At 43.9% G+C, this 23,494-nt stretch overlaps 1 protein-coding gene across 1 annotated transcript in view; it reads left to right on the top strand.

Moving 5' to 3' along the window:
• The window catches only part of astn1 (astrotactin 1), a 620,426-nt gene that overhangs the window by 496,187 nt on the left and 100,745 nt on the right, over positions 1-23,494 (top strand). The window contains 1 exon segment of the mRNA XM_042334960.1: positions 18,266-18,370. Within this exon segment, the coding sequence (XP_042190894.1) occupies positions 18,266-18,370 (105 nt within the window).

Genomic DNA, 23,494 nt, shown 5'->3' with positions numbered 1-23,494 from the left:
TTCAATAAACAGGGTCAATAAGAGGCAATATTATGCCTTTATGCTCGCATATCGTATTTCGCCGTGATGACAACCTAAAAGTTCATAGCCAGCAGACAAAATTGTCTCAGTTTGAAAACGCTGATGACAACAAGCGCTGAATCTTTGTGTTCTTGCATTGTCACCATCTGTCCTTCTTTCTTTTTCTGATGTTACTTGAATCTCGGAGGCTCGGGTGGGAGTTCAGCCCTCCTGGAGGAGCATGGACTCGCTTTCTCCCAGAACCACTGAAGTGTAGCTCATCTCTTACGTCTTGGTATCATGGCGATATCTATCTATTCCAAGCTGAGCAGTGCACTTCAACACTTTTGCAACCACCTGGTTATTTTAATCACATCGGCCCTTGGGCTGGCTCTGATTAACCCATGGGTGCCATACGGCAGCAATTCATTCAACACGTAACAGGTATAACAAGCTATGGCTCAAACAACAAATTCACTTCTTCTTTCTTAGCCAGTTGAACACTTATAATACAATACGCAAGCATATTGACGTCTTCTGGAGGCAGGGAGTCATCCCACTCAGCTCCTGTTAACCATACAACAGGTAGGGTGGTCCTAGCTGGACAAGCAGTGGGAAAGCTAGTCAGACAGCGATATCAATGCAAGCTATTCAGTTTTAACCAGTCAGCCACCAGCCGTTCCCCAACGCACTCTCTGGAATCCCCATGCCTTTGCTCTTGCCATCCTGCGCCTAATTCTTTCTGGAAATAAGTAAGCAAGATGTGTCCCTCCAGGCAGAGAGTATATTCCACTCCAACAATCTATCTCTGGAATTTCCATGTGTACATCGGATTCAGCCATTCAGCCCCTCGAGCCTGTTCCACCATTCTATAAGATCATGGCTGATCTGTACCTCAAATCCAATTACCCACCCTTGCCCCATATGCCTTGATACCCTGACCTAACACATATCTATCCACTTCGGTCTTTGAGGAGTCCTGTAGCTCAGTGGTTAGAGCACTCGCTTTGCAAGTGAGAGGCCTGAGTTCAATTCCAGGCACAGGGCGAAACCTTGGGCAAGTTTCCTTACTCCACACGCCTAGTAATAACTCCTCCAAAAAAAACAATAATAAATTGGTCATTTTCAATCTACGACTGTTTGTGGGACACTGCTGTGCGCAATTGGCTGCCGCGTTCGCCCACAAATATACAGTCAATTCACTTTACAGTGTGTTCTGTGTTCTGTGAAGCGCTTTGGGACGTCCTCCCGACGTGAAAAGCGCTATATCAAATGCAAGGATTATTATTAAAAGTTGAATGGATGCAGCATCCACAGCCTTTTGGGGGAGATAGGTCCTGATTTCTAAATACCCTTTGGGTGAAAAACGCTGTAGGTCGGATCCATGGACATCTCTGTTTGGTTTGGAAACTCTGAAACATGGTGATGGGTTTCCGCGTATGTCTGACCGAAAAAAAATTGACATCTTCTCATCACGTTTTGTCCAGTGTTATACCAGCTTCCCACATGACACTTGTTATAGATATTCTGCAATTCAGCTCAATTTAATTAGAACAACATTTTATAATCAAGATTGCCGTTCCGCAAGTCATCTCAACACCTGCTGACGAGCATAAGCATCCTTCACTTAATCAAAACAACATTTTATAATCAAGATCAGGTCAGCTTGAAGCTCGCTAATAAGCATTAAGCATATCTAACTTAACTAAAATTTAGTTTCTTTAATAATACACGTCTGATTTGATCAGAACAGGTGCCACATCAAATACAAGCATCATTATTATTTTACTATTATTATAGGTGTGGTGTTTGATACCATGTTCCCTGCTTTAGATTATATTCCTCATTCAAATTCACCCCGGGTGCAAATTAATTGACTCCTCGCATGATGTTTGTTTGTAGGACGCAACTGCTGTTAATTAGCTGTTGTGTTTGTCTACATAATATTCAATTAATTTCTGATTAATCTCATTTTGTAAAGAGCTTCAAGATGTATCTTTTCATGCAAAAGATACTGTATTAATACGAGTTTCACTGCTGTAGCAGCAGCGACGTTTCCATGGCATTAGATACGTTCAAACATTTTCTTTTCCTAACCCCACAATCTGTTTTCCATCTACATCAAAATCCATAACTGCCTTTTTTCAACCCATCCACAAAAATAATCCAGACCCCTCTGAGTGTTACTACTCTCAATCTTACTCGCCTCATAGTTTTTTGTCATTGATAAATGTTAACGTATTACTTCAGACGCCCACATCAATGAGATTGACGAATATTGCGTGCAGCAAGAACACTCGGTCATTAACATACTGTTAAGCACCTTGCGACACCCTCCCAACATAAAAGATGATATATCAAATGCAAGGATCATCGTCATAATTGTCCCTACATTTGATGTGACTCCCTTCACATTGGGAGGATGTCTGAAAGCGCTTCAAACGATAACTGGTGCTACAGAACTGAGATGAATGGTCAATAAGAATACAAATCCTTGCATTTGATATAGCACCTTTCACATCGGGAAGATGTTTCGAAGAGCTACATCGTGTGATATGGCATGGAAACAGGCCATTTGGGTCAACTACTCTGTGCAAACTTTATTTGGGGAAATTCATCCAAAGTGCTGCCATCTGATAATGCAGCACATCCTCAGCACTGTGTGAGCCGAGAGAATATATGAATTCAAAGGCCCAGACATAGGGCTTGAACCAACAACCTTCTGACTCAGAGGTGAGAGGGCTATCCAATAAGCTAGGCTGACACCTGTGATTCGCTTTGAGATGTTTATTTAAGAGAAAACTTGATGCATGGGGAAAGCAGTAGAGGGATATAGGTGAGGGGAATAGGAGGGGGCGAGGTTTATATGGAGTATGCACAGACTAGTTGATCCAAATGGCCTGTTTCTGTGCTATATCACTCCATGTAACTCCATGAAACATCCTACCAATTTGGAAGGCACAATATCAAATGCAAGGATTTCTATTATTATTGACCATTCATCTCAATTCTGTTTGTAGTATGAGTTATCGTGCAAATATCATAGGAACAGCATAATAATAAATAATTGTGTGAGATACTGTGAGATATTTTGACATAAGTCACGGTGTAATTACAAGTGTTATTGATCTGAGCGGGTCTATTGCTCACATCTGCAGTCATGTGCAGTGCCTCAGGACCCTCTCACTCTTTTAAATTTGTTATTTTTAATGGTGTTATTTCTGCTTGCAGACTTTTGTTATTGATAATGATAATAATAATCCTTGCATTTGGTATGAGAAACATTGTCGAGGGAACTCAGAGCACTTCACAGAACATGCTGTAAAGTGGATCGACTGTGTATTTTGTGAGTGAAACACGGCAGCCAGTTTGTGCACAGCAGTGTCCCACGAGCAGCCATGGAGTGAGTGACCGATTTTATTTGGAGAATTGTTGGCCAGGACACCAGAGAAGAGAGAAACTCCCTTCTCTTTTCAAATAGTGCCTTGGGTTCTTTAACATCCAATTGAACAGGCAGTCAGAACTCGGCTTAATGTCTCATCCGAAGCACGGCACCTTATTCCATGCCTCAAAGTGCCACAGAAGCTGCGTGGGAAGGCATTTTTTTTAATATAAAAAAAATCCATAATTCCCAATGTGCTGTGACTTCAGGTCCTGGTTTCTCCTGGTATTTGGTTTAACACTGCAATGAAAGCACAGAAAAACTTAATTTTGTTTCTTTGTGCGCACGGTGCATGAGAAGAATATTGAGCCTCTCTCCCTCGGGGAGAACAGAGGGATGGGGGAACATTTACTGCCCCAATCTCATTTGTAATAATCCGAGTGGTAATTTATGCAGGGGTGGCGGAGGGAGGAGGGGGAGAGGACACCAGCCTAGCCTTTCCTTATCTTCCTCGAGCTTCCCAGTGGGCTCTTCTCTTTCCCATATCATATCCTCTGCAGCTGCTGTGCCCACGCATTGCTTACAAGAACCTTGGTAGAAAAAGGCACGCTATTAATTTCACTCCAATGCAGTCAGCATAAGAAGCGTCTTATCACCTGCTGTTTCCCATCAAAGTCCTAACTGAATGCAATGCGATCCTGTCCCCTTCTTATTCCTGTTAAAAATTTGGAAAGAATTTTTTTGTGTGTGGTCGGTGGGTATTTATTTTTAAAAAAGTGTTTAAATGATAACTCCCCCCCCCCCCCCATGGAAAAATAAAAGAAGTACAGACCGTGTACTAGAAATTAAAGGTGTAATAATCGATTCACGGTTGAGGAACCATGGAGTGATTTAACCTGCCTCGGAAAGATGAGCTGCCTAGGAATCTCTAGCCACTACATGTCTTGACTGCTCTATGGGGAAGTAATAATAATAATGATAATCCTTGTATTTGATATAGCACCTTATCATGTCTTCGAGACGTCTCAAAGTCCTTCACAGGATGCACTGTAAAGTGAATTGTCTGTACATTTTATGGGTTCGTTCCTCTTTTTCGCTTGGATTCAGATGGAGCCTTATCTGGCTACACCAATCAGAAACCGCTTCCCCAAATCCCCCACCCGACCCTCCTAAAAATACAGCCTAACTCTCTGGCTCAGTGAAAAGGCTTCCCTCCCTCCCACTCCGTATCTTGTCCCCCTTTTCTCTCTCCCTCCTTTTCCTCCTTCCCTCCAACCACTAGCTGGCTCTTGCCAACCTGTGCCTAACACTTACCGGAATTAGGTAAGCAGGCTGCGTCCCTACAAGGGAGAGAGTGCGCATTCCATTCCAACAGTCTACCTGGAATTTCCACGTGTGGGTGGGATGCATGGAATTCACTTTGGTTTGGATACTCTTAAGCACGGTGATGGGTTTCTGCAGGGGTCAGATACCCAGCTGACACCCCACTCCCAAACAAAATCCCTTCTTCCCTCCTTCCTCCCTCCCCCTCACTGCTGACTTCCTCCCCAAATAGAGAGCCTCAATAAGGAGGCTACCAACAGTACAGATTGAAAGGGTAGGGAGAAGGGGATTGAGATCAGAGTACCGATCCGGAGAGGAGGTTTGCTGAACACAATGGGCCAAATGGGCTTCACCAACTGGGCTGTAGAAGAACATTGGTTTATCGTGAGTGTCACCGGGAGTTATAATAACCGCATTTGATAGAGTGCCTCATCACGTCAAAACATCTCTGAGCGCCTCACAGCTTATCTGTAAAATGTAGTGACCATATATTTTATAGGCGAACGCCGCAGCTAATTTGGATAGCGATGCCACAAACAGCCATGGAGTGAATGATTAATTTATCTGGGGAAATGGTTGGCTTGGACTTACTCACTTTTCTTTTTGAATGGTGCATTGGGACCTTTAATGTCAGCCTGGAAATAGGCAGACGGGACCCCCGGGTTCAATGTCTGGAAAAAATAAGCATTTTGGACAGATAACTAAACAGTCTAGTCAGTAGAGGAAAGAGCGAGCGCCTTGCAGTGAAGTGGAAGCAGGCGCAGACGAATGTCTACATAAATCATTCTGCAAGTAGGTTATTTTGACTTTAGCAATCTGGTTTGTGTAAATTGATACCATGTAATTCTCTCTGCAAGAGCTCGGATGACTGTACGGGCGCCCACAGGTGGGAAGCTTGTGTAATTTGGGGCTAATATGTTCGGTGGAAAAGCGCAGAGGCAGAATCTCCACATCACGAAGCAGCCGGTATGAAATTGCAAACCACCCGGACGGAAATTACAACATCCTTCAATGTGGTTCTGCTCGGCGTGCTCGGGCTCCCCAGTCGCGCGCTACAGAGAGAGCCTGCACTATGATTCCGTGATGCTTGTCAACTGGCAGAGTAGGATGCGGTGGGCCTGGTGGGCAGGAGGACAGACGGCCTCAGCTCTTGTGAGGAAACGTGGCCAAGTTTCTCGCGGAAACCTCGAGAGTCGTCCTGATTCTTGCTCATTTCACATCGCGTGATCACAAGATTGGTTTCGATGTAATAATAATAATAATAATAATGCTTGCATTCGATTTTTAGCGCCTGATTATGTTGCTGAGACATCTTAAAGTGCTTCACAGAATATATTGTAGAGTGGATTGACCGTGTATTTTGTGGGAGAAACGTGGCAGCCAATTGCACACAGCAGCTGTAACAGCGACCCACACGTGACAAAACATCCCACACCCTGACACACCTCTGGAAGAATGGTTTATAAACTTGGTGATAAACAGACGGAGACAGAGGGGCAGCTCAGTGGACAGTGATACACAGACAGTGATACATAGACAGTATTAAACAGACAAACAATGATACACTGACACACTGTGATAAACACAACGGTACCTCAACAAACTGTAATAAACCGACAGTGATACTTAGACAGATAGGGGATAATTCTGATGATCACAGTGGCACACTGATACACAGTGATATGCAAATAGACAGTGACACGCAGTGAGATGCAGACAGACAGGAGCTAGCTTTGCCTCTAGCCTCTTCAGGCCTCGCTGTGACAGACACTGTGATACAGATAGTCAAACAAAGGTAACTCAGTGTCATGTCCTCACAGGCCTCACTGAAAGTGATGGTTCTTCTGAAGAGTCCCATGTCACGGTGAGCCTGCAAACTGAGCTCCGACCCCGAGTATCTGCATTGCTGAGAGTTTGAAATCAAGAGCCAGAAGCTGACCGTTAGTGGCACACAAGCTCGATTCTTAAACTCATCCCTCAAAAGAGATGCCGCTGGCCTCAAAGTTCACATTTCCTGATTCTGTGTGAAATTGAGCAGTCAGGTGATCACTGAAGTGATTAATTGAATGTTTGGGGCTGAGGTTTCCGTGTCTCTCTTCTCGGGATGTGGGAGCATGTGCTGATGTGCTGATGTCATTGCGATGTGCAGCAAGTTCGGGAGTGAGGCTCCCGTCTCGGTCAATGGTGTCTCACTTGTTAGGCCACAGAACAAGGACTTTCCAGAGTCTTTCTGTGACAGTAATGTGAATGGTCCTTGTGAAGGAGAAGCCCCTCTTAAATCCACATTGAAGTGGGATGTCCCCCACTTAAGGACACCTGAAGCGATGTGGGAAGGTGTTTGTTTGTGATCACCTTATTCTAGCCAATAACACTCTATCTCTCGCTCTCACACACACACACATGCACGCTTGCTCTCTCTCACATACATATACAACAACAACAACAACAACTTGCATTTATATAGCGCCTTTCTCACGGGTTGGCGTCCTGGAGCTCTCTCACACACGGACAAACATACTCTCTCTCTCACACACATATATATCTATACTCTCTCACACACACACACACGTATACTTTCTCACAGACACGTACTATGTATACTATCTCTCTCTAACCTCTGTCACACACACACAGACACAAAGAGGATGGAGGAGGGCAGCTTGTGCAGAGTTGCCTGACAGAATCGGGGCTGACTGGAGTGGCTTTGCCCTTGACAGCTCCAGTGGATTAATGATATCATTGCTGCGGTCAGTCCATTCGTCACGGCGTCAGAGTCCGTGCAGGTCCCGAAACCCTCCCGAGGTTAAAGAACCCATTTACCTATTCATCTCCGAATTACAAAGGTATTTTCTTTCTGGGTTTGTAAGGATGTGATGGCACCATCAATTACTCCTAATGGTTGGGAGCGAGCAGTGTATTTGTTTAAACCTCTTCCACTGGGTCGCACGGTAATTAGCTGAGCAACATTATGTCACGCATTTCGGAGGCTTTTATTTATTGGATGTGCATAGCCCGTACACTGCCCCCTCAATCTTCTGCTGGGCGTTTTGATAGCGTCTATTGTTTTAGCCTGTTAAAGTTAGTGCAGTAAACTCATTGGTGTTCACTGTGGGGGACGGTACACTGCCAGAGCTCTGGTAAATGAACCCCAGGCGCACACAGGTTATATGGAGAGGAAAGACGAGCAGGAAAGCAAGGGGCAGAACAGGAGATGATCCTAAGGGTTCAAACCCCATATTGGGACTCTGAGCTCACAGTCTAACATCCCAGTGCGGTGCTTGAGTGTGTGTTTGTGTGTGGGGGGGAGGGGGTGCTGTACTGTCAGAGGTGCCAGCTATTGGAGCAAGACGCTAAACCAAGGTGCTCTCTTTCTTTCTGCTCAGGTGGATGTACTAATGATCCTTGAATTTGGTATTTGGTTTAACGCCTTATCACATCAGCAGGATTTCAAAGAATTCCTTACACAGAGGCCTGTGGGAATGCGGAATTCTCTGCTACAAAGCATTGCACAGGCATTGCACAAACATTTATTTAAAAAAAGGGAATTAAATAGAGGCTTAAAAACAAGGATTTATTACATTTCTTAAAAGAGTGAAGTTTCATGGAATGGATTCCGAGCAAACTCCTCACAGTGAGGTTATAATAATAATCCTTGCATTTGATATAGCGCTTTTCACATCGGGAGGACGTCCCAAAGCGCTTCACAGAATACACTGTAAAGTGAATTGACTGTATATTTGTGGACAAACGCGGCAGCCAATTGCGCACAGCAATGTCCCACAAACAGTCGTAGATTGAAAATGACCAATTTATTATTGTTTTTTTTGGAGGTTGATGCTAAAGTACAGGGTGTCCACATAGGCCTGTTACTCCCATGTGTTTTTTTATGTGCAGTGCGTTGACCAACAACTGAAACATGTGGAAGAATAATGATAATTGTATTTAGAAGAACTTAATTACATTCAGTACAAGTGTTTACTTGTATTTAGACGTCCAGAGGATCAGTGCGTGCGAGTACCTCATTTTCATGGCAGATAATGATCCGTCTCCATGTTCAGTGTGACATCTTACATGAATGAAGTGAGGAGGGGAAATGCATCTCTGACAGCTTGTTTTAGCTCCTCCATAGTCTCGTATTTTGTGTTCATTTGTCTGTGACCCTGACCCTTGCTTTTCCCTTCCATGTCCTTGCTCCGATCCCTTTGTTGTATTTCAGGGCATTCGAAAGATTAAGTGTGCGAAAGGCATTAAGCCAACCGGAGACCAAGCAGGAGCAGAAATAGAAACAGCACAACCTAGTTTAACACTTCCCCTGCTCTTCTTAATATTTTAGACTGCATTTGTCAATAAATCTTGTGAATCAGGCTCAGGGATCCCATAATAACTCTGCTAGCCACAAGCTCTCTTCAACGCTGAGGGAACGGGAGTAAGCAAACACAGCCTGGGGATTGCTCAGCGAGGAATAAGAAGACAAATAATAAACCTTGTATTTGTTATAGCGCCTTATCACGTCATTGAGAAATCTCAAAGCGCTTCACAGAATAATAATAATCTACTTGAAACTGAATTGACTGTGTATTTTGTGGGCGAAACGTGGTGGTAGCCAATTGTGCACAGCAATGTCCCACAAACAATCGTGGATTGAGTGACCAAATTATTATTATTATTTTTGTTTATTACTCCCAGAAAGCGTTCCTCCGGTTAACACCAAGTTGCATTTATATTGCGTCCTTCACACGGGGTAGGATCACAGAGCACTTGACAACCAGGTTCCTACTTACTGCTAGGTAAACAGAGGCGTGTGCTGTAAGCAAACTTGCCTAAGGTTTCGCCCTGTCTGGGAATCGGACCTGAGTCCTCTCGCTTGTGAGGCGAGTGCTCTAAAATAAAATGGCAAAGAGCTTATAAATGCGCTCTGGTTCCCCCTTCCCCCCCACCAAATTTGCTTTGAAAGTTAGTTTGCCTTGTGCTAAGTGGTCGATGCTGTTAAATTAAGCAAGAAGTTATATTAAACACAACCAGCACGTTGTGTGCAGTAGATTAGCTCTGGCATTTTGCCTTCTGCGGACACCATTAAGCAGTAATGTTTTAATTATGGCTATGCGCTCGGACGCAAAGCGATTATAATTGCATTTAGGCAAATGGAGACAGGGCGTTCTTCGCTATAGATGGCAATTAATAAGTAAAATTCATTAAGCCGGTAATTAATGCAGCGCTGCCCCTAGCTGTGCCTGGCCTTTGGACAGCAGGTGGCTGAGATCCCGCGGAGTAGCGAGTGAAGGAACAGGAGAGCAGGGAGGACCACAGACGTTACCAATCTTTGCAGCACTTTGGGAGCAGCGTTCAAACAGCCATGTTGAGCGGTGGAGAGGGACAGGAAGTCAACGATACCGATTTGGAAATACGCACCTATGTTAATTCCCCCTGTCCGCACGCACGAGCACACCCACACGCACTGACCCACGTCTATTTGTGCGCAGGAGCCCAGCATAGGGGCTGAGCCCTCCAGGCAACAACAACATGCTTTTATATAGCGTCTTTCACGTCACACGGTGGCACACACCGCGCCAGCCTCTGTCTGTCCCACAAACTGTCCCTAGCGCGTGACCATTCACAGTCAATTCCCTTTACAGTATATTCCGTGAATTGCTTTGAAACATGTCAACAACGTGATAAGGGGTTATGTCAAATGCAAGTAAAAGGATTATTGTTGTTATTATATTCAGAAGCAAAAGGGCCACAGGTCAAATGGAGTAAGGGAATCAAACCCGTGTCCTCTCATTTGCGAGGCAAGCATGCTAACCACAGTGTATATGTCACACTCAGAACCTAACTTCCATACGTACTGACCTCTCTCACATAAAAACACCGTCTCAAGAATCGCATCTCTAGACACACAACGAAACTGAGATCCAGAATCCCAACTCTCATTTATTCATCTTCTTCCCTATGTTTTTGTGTGCGTGTGTGTGTGTGTGTGTGAGGTCAAAAGGGATGTAAAGAGTGACCAAATTAATTATAGATATATATGTTAAAAAAATCGATTTATTGCGAATTTACTTTGCGTACGAAAACCCGAAAGAAAGCGGCTGTAAATCGCCCTGTCATTTTCAGTTTGAAGTAACTAAATCCAGAACTGGTGATCAATGGAGGCCCACACATTGGCGTGGAGGTTGACATGCATAAATAACCACAATGAGGATGGCACCAGTTGGAGGCTGGTGATAGATGGTACGGGAAAGAAAATACATAGGGAGCAGGACCTTTCCCCGTGCGTCTGCAGACAGGCAATTTAAGTACGCCGGCCTCCTCCGCTCCTACAGGAGGCTCATCAGCTGTGTGCACAGCATGGAAACCCATCAGTTGGGCGAATCAAGCACTAATAGCACTAATTAGCAAGATGTTTTGCTGGGAAGCTCAGCTGGCGAGAAGGAATGGTAAATCTCCGGATTTCCTGAATAGACTTCGAACGCAGCGGCAGTGAGGGGATCTTTCCTCGATTAGGGTGAGATCCACTGTCTGTCCCAATCGCTTCTTTTCATTTGTCAGAGGCCTCCGTTTTGAACTGGGATTTGTTTTTGATCCGATCTCAGCAACGCTGAGAGAACAGAGCAAAGCGTTGCCAGAGGGAGCTGGAAGAATTTCTCTTTTCTTTTCCTTTTCCCAATTGGCCTCCCATCCTCTTTGAATTATTATTAATAATACCGGTCATCCTTGCATTTGATATAGCCTGCTTATCACATCGTCGAGATGTCTCAAAGATCTTCACAGGTATACTGTAAAGTGGAATGACTGTGTATTTTGTGGGCGAAACGCGGCAGCCAATTTGTGTAATACGGCCTCCACAAAGTTAGAAGATGAGGGAACCGTGAAGTATTATACCTTACGCGCATCTAAAAGTTCCGTGCATTGCACTCCTTCCTGCAATCAGTGTCAACCTGGCTCGGTCGGTAGCACTCTCCCTTCTGAGTCAGAAGGTTGTGGGCTCAAGTCCCACGTCAGTGTTTTGAGCTCATACTCAAGGCTGCCACTCCAATATATTAGAAACAGTAGTGACTGTGTGACACGTTCTGCAGCTAATTTGCACTTGGCAATGTCCCACAAACAGCCATGGTGTCAATGTCCAATTTTATCTGGGGGATTGTTGGCCAGGTCAGTGGGAGATGGAAACTCCCACCTCTTTTCGAATAGTGCCATGGGATCTTTAACGTCTCCCTGAACAGGCAGACAGGGCATCAGTTTAACGTTTCATCTCCAACAATGAAGTACACCATAGAATTACACTGGAGTGTCAGCCTAGCCTATATGAGTTCCAAGTCCCGTTGCCAGACTTTAATCCGGGATCTTCTGGCTCAGAGGCACGAGTGCTATCAATTGAGGCAGGCTGACACACACCATTTTAGACGTCTGCAGGAGTTCACTCACCTCTGACTATGTTTGAATGTTGCATACTGTTTTACGAACAGCTATATCAGCTGTTTAATAATGCTATTTTAAGGGGCCGTTTTTCAGTGGAATACTAATATTAAAAACAATGAAACAAAATCACTCGGCAATTGGTTTGAGTGTGTGGCTTATGAACTCAGGCCACAGTGATGGAACATAAAACAGTCATGGAACATTGCTTTCAATTCAGAGCTTTGCACAATAGAATTATGCAAATGCCCCGAAAAAAAATTTTTGTGCGACTTAGCAGCTGCTCAATTCCACGACCCGAACATTGAAATGAAAATAAATTAGGTTATTTTCCTGTGCAAAGTAATCTTGTAAAGGAAATCAATGCGTTTCCGTGCTATTCCACCTGAAATGTAATAAATATAAAACTTACCCTTCAATTAGCTTCCCCACCGTCAGTAATGTACAATTTCAATTCAGAATCGCTTCATTGTGCATTCTGCTGCTGGATTTGGATGTTAAAGCGTCTTGGAGCACATCTGTTTTTCATATTATCATCTCCCTTCCCTCCCTCTCTGCTATTGCTTTCCAGCCGCTCTGCCCCTGATCACTGGAGCTCCCCGGAGTGGTTAGAGGGCTCGCCTCGCAAGTGGCCGGACTCGGGTTCGATTCCCGGGCGGGGCGAAACCGTAGGCAAGTTTCCTTACTCTACACGCCTCTATTTACCCAGTAGTATGTAGGAATCCAGTAGTTAGTCGATTGGCAGATCGCTTTCCCGGAATAATAATTCCTCCAGAAAAAAAATTGGGGTCACTCAATCTACGACTGTGGAACACTGCTGTGTGTAATTGGTTGCTGCGTTTCTCCGACAAAATGCAATCAATCCACTTTACAATGTATTCTGTGAAGCACTTTGAGACGTCTTAACGATGTGGTAAGGCAAGGATGCAAGGATTATTATTTAATCGCTCTGAGACAATGCCCAGCCTGAAGGGAGCTATACATATGCAAGTTGATGTTGTTGCTTCAATCGCTCGGCCTCATCCCCTCTTTATCTAACTTTAAATCTCACCCTAAAACCTACATCTTTGCTGCGCCTATGGTCACCTCTCACTCATTAAAGACTAGGTTTCCACTCAGTGAAACACGGTTTATACGTAGTGAAGACCCGGTTTGCGCTTGTGCTTGGGTGCACTTGGCTATAAGGTCAAAGTCCTCAGTGTGGGTTATAAGACCAGCCATCCGTGTTATTGGGGACATTATAAATTAACGCTAAAAGAGAATCCACCAAATGGTTTAGGAGGTAACTCATTCCAGCACCATCCCTTGGTCACTCTGAATATCCTTCATCTGATATAACGGAAAAGGCCTACAACCTGATTTTCCTCCACATTGCCTGCAGTTATATTTAAATATGTATTTCACTTATAAATGTGTATCATTACACTGGAAGGATAATGAGCTTTTCTGTGCAAAAGAGGGAATATGATTCCTTTTGACAAACCACAGGCATCTCTTTAATTCAGTGCCTGCATCAATTTGTTGTCTTATGAAGTACATTAAAACATAACTCTTCGCTTCCCTGTTCCTGACCACCGCACATTAATCATGGCTGGAAGGCTTTAACAGTGCAGCGCGCCAAAGAAAAACAGCTGCACCCAATGGGACTTAACAGCAATAATAACAAACATTGTGATGGGAGGTGGGGGTATTTTTTTTGCATTACTGTCATTATAGCATAGTGGTTGGAGCACTTGGCTCGCAAGCGAGAGGACCCCGGTTCAATTCTCTGGCAGGATGTAACCTTAGGCAAGTTTTCTTACTTCACATGCCTCTGTTTACCTAGCAATAAGTAGGAACCCATTTGTCAGTCAATTGGTGGATCACTTTCTAGGATTAATAATTCTTTCCAAAATAAATGAATAAATGGATAAATAAATATTAATTTGGTCACATTTGTGGGACACAACTGTGCACAATTGGTTGTTTCGTTTCGCCCACAAAAGATACAATTCACTTTACAGTATATTCTGTGAAGCACTTTGAGATGTCTCAATGACGTGATAAGGCTGTATATCAAATGCAAGGACTATTATTATAGACTGGAGGGAGACGCTATTCTGTTTGGGGTGCCATCCTTTGGATTTATCTACCAAAAGATGTTAAAAATCCTGTGACACCACTCGAAAAGAGAAGAGAGTTTCTCCCAACACCCTGGCCAACAAATTTAGCCATTCATGGCTATTTGTTGGCTTTGCTATGTGCAAAGTGGCTGCATTCACCTTGCAAATACACAATCACTCCACTTGACACTGAATCCTGTGATGCACTTTGAGATGTTTCGGCGATAAAACAGCTACTTTAAATGTTTCAAGTTGCAGGCATTATACCAAATGTAAGGACTAGCATTATTGTTAAGTAGGATTCTTGGCATCTGATGGGGTGAGGTGAAACAAAACATGCCTTTAATTGCCTCGAGTAGGTTCCAACCAAATGACTGGCACCAAGCGATGAGGCGCATTAGTTCATGTCATCTCATTGAATGGTCTGCCCGCATTACCTGTCCGTACCAACCCAATATAAATTCAGCTTGCATTGCCCAGACTGTTTATGTTGCAATCCTTTCTGTTGAGACCCATAAGTGGAGTCCTGTAGCGTACAACAGCAACAACGCAACCACAACAAGTTGCATTTATATAGTACCTTTCACGCAGAGCACTTAACAGTGGCAGAGTCTGACACCGAGCCAGGGGGAGAGGGAGGGGGAGGTGTCCATAGGCACAATCAAAAAGGAAGGTCTTTAGATGGGATTTGGAGGTGGGGAGGGAGGGAGGGAGGGAGGGGCAAGGCAGAGGGATTGAGGGAGAGAGTTCAAGAGTTTCGGGGCCTAGTGGCTGAAGGCACAGCCACCGATGGTGGAGTGGAGGGGATGAGGGACAAACAGGAGGGTGGAGGCAGCGGGTGGTGAGTGGGGTGGCGGTAAGTGGACTGGTTAGGTAGGGAGGTGCTAGGGCATGTGGGGATTTGAAAATCCGTCGATTGGTGGATCAGTGTCCGTGGGGAATAATCCCTTAAAAAATAATAATAATTTGGTCACTCAATCCACGACTGTTTGTGCTCAATTGTCTACCGCGTTTCACCCACAAAAATATACAGTCAATTCACTTTATGCTACATTCTGTGAAGCGCTTTGAGACATCTCAATGACATGATAAGGCACTAAATCAAATGCAAGGATTATTAATATTACATTGTAGTGTTGCAATGATAGCTTGGATGCATGTGGCCTCTTTGGGAAATGGGAGCAAGGAGAAATCCATGGTACCCAATAGCATAGCTCTAGTTTGCAGAGTATCAACCGTTGAGCAAAATGAATTAATACGTTCCTAATATCGCAATTAATATATCTTCTGAGTTTCAAAATCAATCAACGAAAAAGACATGATAAGGCACTACATCAAATGCAAAGATTATTATTCTTACAGCTCAGAGTTTGAAAGATACAAACACAATTATGCCATGGCACGATCTTCCTTTCGTTACTTGCATTTGATCACAATGACTTTCATATCAGGGGACCTCTCAGAGCTTCACAGGGTCTACTGAAAACTGTATTGACCGAATATGTTGTAGGCCAGCACGGCTGCCTTTTTGCACAGAGCAAAGTCTCACAAGCAGCCACGAGATGAATGACCAATTTAATTTGATGGAATGTGGGCCCAGACATCGGGAGAGGGGGGGAGGTGTTCATAAGTTTATAAACTACCTTTCAATGAGCTTTCTCTAAAGAGATAGCTTGTGTTTATCCTTGCCCTCGTGTCCCTTCACCTCCTCCCTTGTCTCCTTCAAGGCCTGTCTCAAGACCCACCTCTTCAGACACCCTCATACCCCTACCATAGGGAATGGAGGGAGCGAGCAGGTTGGAAGGGAGTCAGCAGGCCAGAGAGGTAGGAGGGGGCAAGGCCATGGATGGCCTTGAAAGTGAGGACGAGCATCTTGAACTCGATCCTCTGGGGGATGGGGAGCCAGTGGAGTCGGGCGGGAGGGTGGCAGTGATGGGGTCGCGGAGCCTGGTGAGAGTACAGGAGCTGCAGAGGTTTGGATGATCTGCAGCTTGTGAAGGGGAGAGTTGGGAAGGCCAATGAGGAGGGTGTTCCCGTAATCGAGCCTTGATGTGATGAATGCGTGGGTAAGGAGTCAGGCAGTGATGATAATATATCAATGATGATAAAAAGGGGAAGCTAGGCAGGCAGGTTATATGACAGTGTCTCCACATTGAGAACTGAGCATATCGAGAGCAGCGATGTCTACGATTGAATCATCAATTTAGATCTGGTCTGCCTTGTCATTCAGATGGATAATAATAATAATCCTTCCATTTGATATAACACTTTTCACGTCTTCTAGACGTCCCAAAGCGCTTCACAGAATATACTGTAAAGCAAATTGACTGTATATTTGTGGGCGAACACGGCAGCCAATTGCACACAGCAATGTCCCACAAACAGTCATGGATTGAAAATGACCAATTTTATTATTGTTTTTTTTTGGAGGGATTATTATTAGGCGTGTGGAGTAAGGAAACTTGCCCAAGGTTTCGCCCTGCCTGGAATTGAACTCAGGTCTCTCACTTGCAAAGCAAGTGCTCTAACCACTGAGCTACAGGACTCCAAAGCACCCCCCCCCACCATGACATACACACACACACACACTCATACAAAGAAACAAAGAGAGATATTTCACTTGGGTCCAGGTGAACTTGATTTATGTCATAATTTACACTGCGGAATTCGGCAAATTGTTGAATTCTGTCATAACTTTGGAGTCGATTTTTTTCTGTAGTTTCTTAAAAGAACTTACAGGACCCCAGCCGTAAATTGAACGCCGTATTTTGCTAAATTTGCCAAGCAACTGGCTGCCACAAAGCCAAACCACTTTACAGTATATCCTGTGAAGCGCTTTGAGCATCTCAACGACGTGATAAGGCACCAAATCAAATGCAAGAATTATGATTATTATAAGTTCTAGTGCTACATCAACAGGATGAACCTCACACCCTCAGATTAGTTTGCCATAGAGATTCGCCACTCATCTCGCTGTTGTTTGTGGAATGCCATTGGGGGCAGAATGAGGTTCAGCATTTGCTTGGATTTCGAAAAAAAATGACTCCGTGTTCATTGACTTGATAAAATGTTCCGAGACATTTGCGAGCCTCAAAACCTATATCTTTCACCTCCACGCCACCTCACTCCCCTCCCCCAGCTCGAGTGCGAAGCCAGGATTGTTTAGCGCCTTGGGATGTCCTCCCGACGTGAAAGGTGCTGATTAGATGTAAATGTTTATTGCGTTCTCCTGTATTGTTGTGGGCCATCTAAATGGGTGGCTTGTGAAAATGGCACTGCAGCGTTATAATAGCAATACTAATCCTTGCATTTGATACAGCGCCTTATCACATCATTGAGACGTTTCAAAGCGCTACCCAGAACATATTGTAAAGAGGTTTGACTGGGTATTTGTAAGTGAAACTGCGGCAGTCAATTGAGCACAGCAGTGTCCCACAAACAGTTGTGGATTAAGTGATCACACTTTTTTTGAGGGATTATTACCCCCGGAAAGCGATCCGCCAGTCGACTAACATCTGGGTTCTTACTCATTGCTGGGTAAGCAGAGGTGTGTGGATTAAGGTAACTTGCCTAAGGTTTCCCACTGTCCGGGAATCGAACTGGGTCCTCTCGCTTGCAAAGCAAGTACACTAACCAGAATGCTAAGGGTTAATCATGTACGCCCTACCTCGGCAAGGTAGAAACCGCTGGGTTTCTTTGCTGTTTAACAAAATATAAAAAAACAGGCTAATGACTTCTGTGCTTCTCTTGTTGTGTCGCCATGCATGTGAGCACAGAGGGAGGGAAACAGGAAGCCTATCCAGGATATCTGTTAAAAATAAGTGGTAGCCTGCGGGAAAAATTCCGACAATAATCTGAGAACACTGATCTTAAAAAAAACTGACAGAAGTGGGTCTTTGCTGAATTTCTGCTGTGCATTATCAAATGGAAATAAAAGAGATAAAACAATCTCAGTAACATTTTAAAGAACTTTTTTTTATTAGCAATAAAAAATACTCTCACACCTGCCATTTCACATCACCAACCTTTTGTTCTCTTTCAGGAATGGTTAACTTCAGTGAGGTGACAGGCTATCCCATTGTACAGCACTGGAAGCTCAAATCCACCCAATACCACGTCAAACTCAAGCAGAGAACACTATCTCCAGGTAAGATCCATTGATACCATACCCCAAGGTTGAGTTTGTTGGCTCAGTGGATGAACGCTCTCCTTACTGTAGAACTGAGCTGTGCAAATCTAGGAAGGGACCTGCATTCTGAAATCTCTCAGTGTCTCAGCCTTAAGACCTCTGTCTGCACATTTAGCATCAGCCTGGACTGTGAGCTCAAAGACCCGATGTGGGGTGCCCCAGATTTGACATCAGGAATTGCCAATGTTTTGCATTATCAGTTATCCCTCAGAAGGAGTTAGGCAGGATTGCCTCAAGAGTCAAACTGGCGATGTACAACCCACATAATCCTCTGCTTTCTCTAAACCTACAACCCGAAGGCTGGAGATCTCACCGCATAGGGTGAAGGAAAAAAAACAATTTCACTCCGTTCAACACGGGAGATCATTTCCAAAAGCTTGCATCAAATACAAATTAGCAGCTCCAGTACAATCTCAGTAACATTTTAAAGAACTTTAACTGTGCAGTTGGTGTAATGGTAAAGTAGCTTTTAAGGCTGTCTGCAATTGTAATTAGGGAGGTATTGTTTGTTTGGTCAGATCCAACAGTACAGCTAGTGATTAAAATTTTGAGTCTGCCACTGCGCAAATACCACCCATCTGTTCTAAGCACTCCAACTAACTACTGTTCAACAACTCATTATAGTCATTTGAGTCAATGTGTAACGAGACCTGAAAAGCACCCACAGACTCTCCTGGCTGGGGAGTGCTGCTGCACAGAGACACAGACCAACAGAACACAAGGTAAATGTCTGTGATTTAAGGTGAGCCATGACTCCGGGAATACATCTGTCTCTCGTTCCAATGCATACATACAGCAGGGCGCAACAAAAAAAGGGAGAAATTCAAAAAATAACTATTATGGATTATTTATTTCAATTTTATTGAACCATCTACAAGCTTACTGTACATAAATTACATATAATTTTCTTCTCAGTCAAGAGATACAAATGCCTTTTCTCTCCTTGCCCATTCTGTTTTCTTTAAAATGCCTTGGAAGTTTATGAAATAGCAACATTTCTCTTAAAAGGGCCTTTTTATTTGAAACCCCCTCCTGATGCTGGGGGTGAGTACCATTGTTCAAGGCGGTGTCCTTCAGATGAGACATTAAACTAGAGTCCCCTCTGCCTGTTTAGGTGGACGTTAAAGTGTCCATGGGACGATGTAAAAAGCAAAGTGACTTTCTCTCGGTGTCCTGGCCAACAACCCCAACAAATAAAATTGGTCAGCCACTTCATGGCTGTTTTGTGGGACAATGCTGTAGCGAATTGGCTACTGCATTTGCCTGGAGCATACGCAGCCACAAACTTACACAACAGTTTATCAAGTGAAGCGCTTTGAGACATCCTCCGGACATGAAAGGCTCTGTATCAAACTTAAAGATTATTATATTACCAGCTGTACCCATTCCAGCTACGCTTGCAACCACAGGATCCAATATGGAGTGTAGATTTCAGTGATACCACTCACAAACCATTTAACATCCCATAAAAACTGTGTGTAAACCTTAAGCAAAACTGCCATAGCTCATCAACGATAGGAGATCCCCGAAAACAAATATGCCTATGACACTCCCAGGTGCAAGACCTTTTCAAAGAGGTATAAATCATGTCTCTACATCAATCGGTTATTGAGATTGTGGCTGATACACACACACACATACACAAACATTGTCGTTTTATTAGCATACATTATTGGATAGGTACTTGTAAAGGAAAAAATTGCAGATATATAGGGTAAGAGTGGGGGAGTGGGACGAGTTGGATAGCTCTTTCAAAGAGCCTCCTTCTGTGCTGTAAGATTCTATGGTATTTTATTATTATACTATTTAGTGACACAAGGTCACCAAAAGCTGAAACTGGTTGCCAGGATATGGTGATTTGGGTATAGTTAAACAGTCTGGCACCCTAATGAGAGGAAGGCAGGTTGGGTATTCAGAGATGAGATCAAATGGTCTGAAGAGAGATGTTCATCCAAACCACTTCCCTGGTATCAAATGGGTGGAATCACAGAAGGTTGGAGACTGGGTGGCACACTGAGTTAGTGCACGATCCGATCACATCTCGAACATGTGAAATCTTTGAAGCAAGTCACTTTAGTGTAAAAATAATGGTTTTCAGAGGCTGCTTGAGTGAAAGAAAATGAGGCAAATCTGTCCCTGTAACCCGTGACAATGTGTGGTCTGCATCCTGCACAGTCAGACAAACACCAACATCTAGCTTCACTTGTCAAATCAGTTCTAAAAACTGAAACCCTAACAAAATTTAAACGATAAATAACCTGACGTTCTGTAAATTAAATTGGAAAATCAAATTATGTTTTTTTTGCACTACAGTGCTTTTATTCATAAGGGCACTAGGACAAATTAACTAAAGACAGTGAATGAAGCAGACATTTCCACACTGAGCTCACAAAGTAGAATAACTTTTTGCCACAGTGGTTTTCTTGTGCGTTCTGAACCCTGGTGCCTGGAATTAAGACGTCTGCCGTTCGGACTATCTGCTGTAATTCTGATAAGAGCTCCAGCAAAGAGGCTTGTGCAGAGCTCCTGCTGAGCCATCCTACTCTGTATATACTGCAGGAAGATGAAGCAATAGCACCATCAAGTGGTAACGCTGGATGACTTGAGCTGAATCTCTCTTGATTCTCTCTTGGCCCGAATCTGCCTGGCTCAGTTGGTAGCACTCTCACCTCTCTGGTGGCTTCAAGCCTCGTGTCGGGACATTGAACACACATGGTTTAGGCTGACGCTCTATTGTTTTGGTTATCCGGGTGTCTGACACGTGAGGAAACCTATCACCATGCTTAAGAGTATCTAAACCTAAGAGTATCTTAACCAAGAGTATCTAAGCTTAAGAGTATCCAAACCAAACTGAGAATTCCACTATAGAATTCCCCAATATGACACTCCTGGGGGGAATGCTTCATTGTCGAGGTCCTGGCTCTCAAGCCACTATTCGAAAAGAGAAGGCAGTTTCTCTCTCCGGGTGTCCTGGCCAACGATCCTCCCAAATAATATTGTTCATTCATTTCAAAGGGGTTGCTTGTGCGACATTGCCGGGTGCAAATTGGTTGCTATGTTCTCCTAAAAAAAATTCAGAGTCACTATGCTTGACAGTGTGCTCTGTGAAGTGCTTTGAGATGTGCACCTGGCGTGAAATGTGCTGTATCGAATCATCAAATGAGAAGATTATTACATTTTCATGGTAACGGCTTGTGCCCTGCCATCTCCACAGAGAGTAGCTCATCATTACCACAAGATCACAAGATGGGTTCAGATGAAAACGACCCTTCGGCCCATCTGATCTCACCTTCTGGAAAGCCCATCCCATCATCTTCTTGACATTTCTGTCTTACTGCCGAACCAGTGATGTCAGAATCAAGCCAGCCCTCTGTCGGCCTCCAGTCCGATTCCTGAGCCAGCTGGGTCCGCAAACTCCAGGACACTGCTGATGAAGGCACAGCCCAGCCTGGGTTATCGGCAGTACCTGGAAGGGCAGACCAGTCACTGGGGCAAGGAGTCACCCCACTTAGTTCCTGTTACCCCTGAAAGCCAAAGCCCTAATGGGTAGGGGTGGGCCTAGCTGGACAAGCAGTGGGAAAGCTTGCCAGCCAGTGGGAAAGTTTGCCAGACAGTGCCATCATTGGCAAGCTCTGCGGTTTTAGTTGGTTAGACTCCAGCAATACCCAACACACACTCTGGGCCTCGTCTCTTGCCAACCTGCGCCTGTTACATTCTGGAATTAGGTAAGCAGAAAGTGTGCCTCCAGGGAGAGAGTGCGTATTCCATTCCAATAAATATCTCTGGAATCTCCATGTGTAGGTGGGATGCATGGAACTCTCAGCTTGGTTTAAGCACGATGTTGGTTTCCCGCATGCGTCAGACACCCAGCTGACCAAAAACGAAATCATCCTATCACAGCATATAAAGCTTCGTTTTAAATGAGTCCAGGGTCCTGGCCTCAGCCATCCTCCCTGGTAACCTGTTTCAGTCGTTGATGTGCCAACACAGCCTAGGACACAATGTGCCCAGTGATTAGCATACAGGATTTTTGTAGGCATTAAAGGAGTGCTGAACTTAATCTATTAACTTCATTGAAAGATAGTATAAAGCCTAGCACAATGTACCCAGAAAACTGGGCAGAGGGACTGTGCTTAAACTAAAGGATAAATATCAAGTTGTATAATTATTCTTGATAAAGCGTGTTTGATCTTTGACGTGCACTGAAGCGGCAGTAAAGATGGGAAAGTGCTGGAATCTGATGAAGGATATCCAAAGATATTTTTTTTTCTCCATTTTTTAATTTGATAGAGCTGCCACAGAAAAGAGGCGAAGACAGCAGGAAGATTGAAACCTAATTGAAAAATAGTTGATGTGCAAAAAAAAAATCACAAAAGCTGCTCGTGAGGAGATTGCACATTGATTTCTTTTTTGTAAAAAAAAATCGGCTGTTGAATGTAAATGAAAATGGCCCATTACCAGCACAAAAGTAACAGACTTACTTCGCTCACAATGGCAGTTATTGCTAATAACATTTCACCCCGTCTATATGAATTAGATGCTTGAGATACACTGAAGTGCTGAGAAAGGGATTTTTCAATGATTAGTCAATAGATTTAGAGTATATTTGTACACTGACCAGAAAGCCTGACTCTTTTAAGTGCTGTCACTCATTAAGAGCCAAACACGCTTCAACATCATTCATTAATAACGGTTTGCAAGCGTAAACAGTGCCGTGAGTGTCATTATATTCTCTCTTCATATGCTCGCTCTCCCCCTTCTCCCATTGCTCTTCCCTACACTCCTGCTGGCACACACAGCCACAGCTATTCAATAGCTCTTAATTTCACCCACAAAACACACAGTCAATCCACTTTACAGTATATCCTGTGAAACGCTTTGAGACGTCTGAATGATGTGATACGGCACGATATCAAATGCAAGGATTATTATTATTATTATTATCAACTACGGATTTTTCTAAATATCTGTGCAATCCTTAAATCTATGGAAATGGTGCTAAAGCTAGGACCACGAGAATTTTCAGGGCACAGGTGCCTTTTTCGTATTGTGGTCCATCATTATTATTATTGTTATTATTAT

Source organism: Callorhinchus milii, unplaced genomic scaffold (genome assembly GCF_018977255.1).
Source record: "Callorhinchus milii isolate IMCB2004 unplaced genomic scaffold, IMCB_Cmil_1.0 Scaffold5, whole genome shotgun sequence".
In the NCBI taxonomy this organism is placed as follows: domain Eukaryota; kingdom Metazoa; phylum Chordata; class Chondrichthyes; order Chimaeriformes; family Callorhinchidae; genus Callorhinchus; species Callorhinchus milii.
This window is presented reverse-complemented; position numbering and strand designations above follow the sequence as displayed.